The sequence below is a fragment of the Opisthorchis viverrini genome, assembly GCF_000715545.1.
Source record: "Opisthorchis viverrini unplaced genomic scaffold opera_v5_639, whole genome shotgun sequence".
Lineage (NCBI taxonomy): Eukaryota > Metazoa > Platyhelminthes > Trematoda > Opisthorchiida > Opisthorchiidae > Opisthorchis > Opisthorchis viverrini.
In genome coordinates, this window is record NW_008752307.1 from 102,195 (window position 1) to 105,601 (window position 3,407).

Genomic DNA, 3,407 nt, shown 5'->3' on the forward strand with positions numbered 1-3,407 from the left:
GAGCAAGAGAAGCATGTTATCCTGCTTGCTTCAGAGTGCGGACATTCAAGGCGGCTAGATAGACTGGGTGTCGAGGCTTGAAGATTGATTTAGAAATCTTTGAGAATGTCGGCGCCATGTGAGAGTAGGTATTGTACAGAAAAAAACAGATGCAAAACGTCCTATGTGCAAGGCTCATAAAGTTCAAGTTATCAATGGGGTGGAGAAAGGGGGAGGAAAAAGTATGTGAAAGAGATAGAAAGGAGGCGCCAACAGCAACCTATTTTCACTTACCCGCCCTGATGTATGCAGTGGGTAGGGCGAGCTGGTTAGTGACACCACGCGACGGCCTATGTGGCATGGCAGTAGTGTTAGTTGTAAGTGTCACGGATTTACATGAGTTTGAATACTGTCAGGGAGCCCACAACTAGAAAAAAGGACGTTTAAAGACCTCAACCAGTGTTTGACTTAAAAGCTCAGTCGCAAAGCAGCGATGTTTGGCCGTTTCTACGGAACAGGTCGCCAACCTGCAACCTGGAGGACCGAGAGACTGTGTTTGTCAGACTAACAACCATTTACCAGCTTGGTATGGGAGACTCTGTGGGTGTCGCGGGGACACCCCTCAACTATAGCTTAGTCAGTCGCTGAGGTGCGCAAACCGTCGCACCAACATAGGATTCAGTCTCTTCGTGACGGCACAAACTGGTTTCTATCCATCGTTTCAAATGCTAGATATCAAGCTTGACTAGAGCACATCAACATGCTCATTAGAGATAAGATTAAACTCACCTTATCACAAAAGTCATTGCTATACGGGGCAACCAGTATGTAATCTAGGAATCAAGACATCAGTTCAGTTTTAGTTCCATAAAGATGTGTAAGTAGACAACGAGGAGGGATAGACTATTACACACTTACTCATGAATGGAGGCATACTATGGGACATAAGGAACACGTCTGAAAACAAGTGGAGAAAATTTCCGGCTGTCAGCATTCGAAGGTCATGACTACGCTGACGGGAGCAAATCACAACTTACTTTGGAAATTTAGTCGTAGGCATGCCAATAGGTTTTGTGCTTTTGTTCTCGCCCATTGTGGAATACACTTCTCCATCACAGTAACTTGATTAGCGTCTGAACCCCAAACAATCAGGATTCTCTGTTGTGGATGGTTTTCAAAAGCAGAATTGTGAACTAGCGAAATATTCCCCACGTCAGATATTTCACGAAGCTGACGATGAATTTTCAAGCTTTATAAAGTATCTCTGCAATTGCTCACCAGTTGCCCCAGAACTACAAGTTGTTTCATATTAGATTATAGCATCTGCGTATTTGTCTGTACAGAGGAGAAAAGCCTCAAATACTGTTGGATTTGGATGTTGATGCGTAGCACGATTTCGTCTGAACAAACTTTTATGAAGAAATGATCGGACAAAACTTGTTTGTTATTGAACTGCATCATCCAGTGCACAGGTTTTGCTATCACGAACCCAAAGACTTTGAGGGTAGTAAGTAGAAACGAGGAGAAGTTAAGCGGAATGATGAACGTTTGATACCCGTGTCGTCACCTGTACAGATAAATTCGGCTACTGTAGTGAAGTGAAGTGAAGTGGTCTTCGTTTGTGCTCTTCAGCAACTGTTGCAAATCCCAAAGAGATGCGCAAATAAAAAAAAACGTGCGAAAATAAGCCATACACAAGTCGATGATCCCGCACACAGTATGGCTTGACGCCCCACTCGTCTGAACAAACCAACGTCGCGCAAAATCATCCTGTAGAGTTATCCTTTTCTCAGCCCGTCGTATGCGCCTGATTGGAGAAGACCAGCTGCCTTCCAGTCAGCTATTACCTCATGCAATAGATGAGTGACAGTGAGAACAAGCTCGACTCTGTTCATTTGAGTAGCTGGTAGGTCTCAGTGATGTCACGAGAAAAGAAATAATCAACAGACAAGTGCGAATCTAGTTGGTGAGGATCATATGAGGCGCTACCGCTGTTGACTATCACAATAGTTGTATACATTAGCGGAAATATCCTTCCACACTCTTTTTAATGGGTCCAAACTCACCACCGATGTGACCCTGATTGGGAGTGTGAATTGCTTTTACGGGCGCATTTCCCAAATGCTCAAATTCATGAAATGATCCGTCAGGTGCTCAACGACATTAGTAGAAATCGTTTTAGGTTTCCGCTCACATTTGCGGTGCGTATGAATGCCCTTAATTAAAGGCAGACAGTTTTGCCGAGCACGATGTTCGACAATGGCTTCTTCGAGTTATGGACGACCAGGAGTGTAATTATCGCTTCAATAGCATTCAACTACCCCTGGATCTTAGAATCTCCTGAAAAACATCATAAGCAAGATATTCAGCTGCGTTCCAGATAAGTCTCCCGTCAAACCCAAATGGATATGTAAATGAGTGCGTTTGTCCTTAAGACATTGTCTCGACCTTTAAGCTAGATCATAATTGTGAGATTGCGATCCATTCCATGATATCGCACCGAGTGGTGACTATATGAAGCGAAATGCCAGGCGCTCTGATCGACAGATCTGACGGCATTAGGGATGAGATGTGTACACCTACGTGTGTATTTTGATAATAGAATTCGCATTGTTCTAGTGCCCGGAAAACCTCAGCATTACAATGCGACGATGAGCCAATAACACAACAGTCGTTCAAGTAAGGGATAACTCAGGCGATCGCTTTTGGAAGGCTTCAGTCGTTTATACGCCATCGTCAATCACTATCCGAGCCGAGCGTCCACAGCGGCTGGCAGACTAAACGCTGGGGAGAATCATCAAAACGGGGTCTGCTTATCCGTTTTTCCCACTACACCCACCCGAACCAAACTGAAATAGAAGAGATAAACTCATGTGATTTTGACCTGTGATGAAGATGCTCATCCCTCTGGGATGATCATCACTTCATGTTTGAACTTACCGTAGGTGTCGCTTTTCTGCCCCACCCCAACCACTGTTCCACACCCCTTCCCATCACCGGTAAGCAGTCGGTTAACGCGCCACATTAGGAAGTCGTAAGATTCTCCCTGTTGATGTGGTGGAGTAAGCTTGTCCCCGTCGACCTTGATCGTGTAGAGAAGCTCTGTTGCCTTCGCTTGAACCAACTGCATGGAATGGTAGTGACAGTCGGAAAACAAGCCGGAATCCCAATGCTGTTGGGCTCGTTTAACCAGCTAGCGTGAAAAGAATGCACAATGTGGACGCGTTGACGTCACATTGGATAGGTGAATCCATGTTTAGTTGGCCAATAAAGTGCGGACGTCATTGCAACATGCATTAATCGCCCGGACGTCATAAACTTGTTCTTCCACGACAAAAAATCTGAAAGATTTTGGTCGTTAGAACCAGCAATATTATAGCTTTAAAAATGTCAGGCTCATGGGGCGAAGTACTGAGCAGTCACTTCTA

The 3,407-nt window shown here is 44.8% G+C and overlaps 1 protein-coding gene across 1 annotated transcript; it reads right to left on the bottom strand.

Moving 5' to 3' along the window:
• Positions 1-265: 265 nt before the first annotated feature.
• T265_11913 (hypothetical protein) lies at positions 266-3,172 on the bottom strand (the record flags this gene model as incomplete). The annotated part of the gene is made up of 3 exons (XM_009178737.1): positions 266-388; positions 769-812; positions 2,920-3,172. 3 exons carry the CDS (start codon positions 3,107-3,109, stop codon positions 266-268), a joined length of 357 nt encoding a protein of 118 aa, XP_009177001.1.
• Between the last annotated feature and the right edge of the window lie 235 nt (positions 3,173-3,407).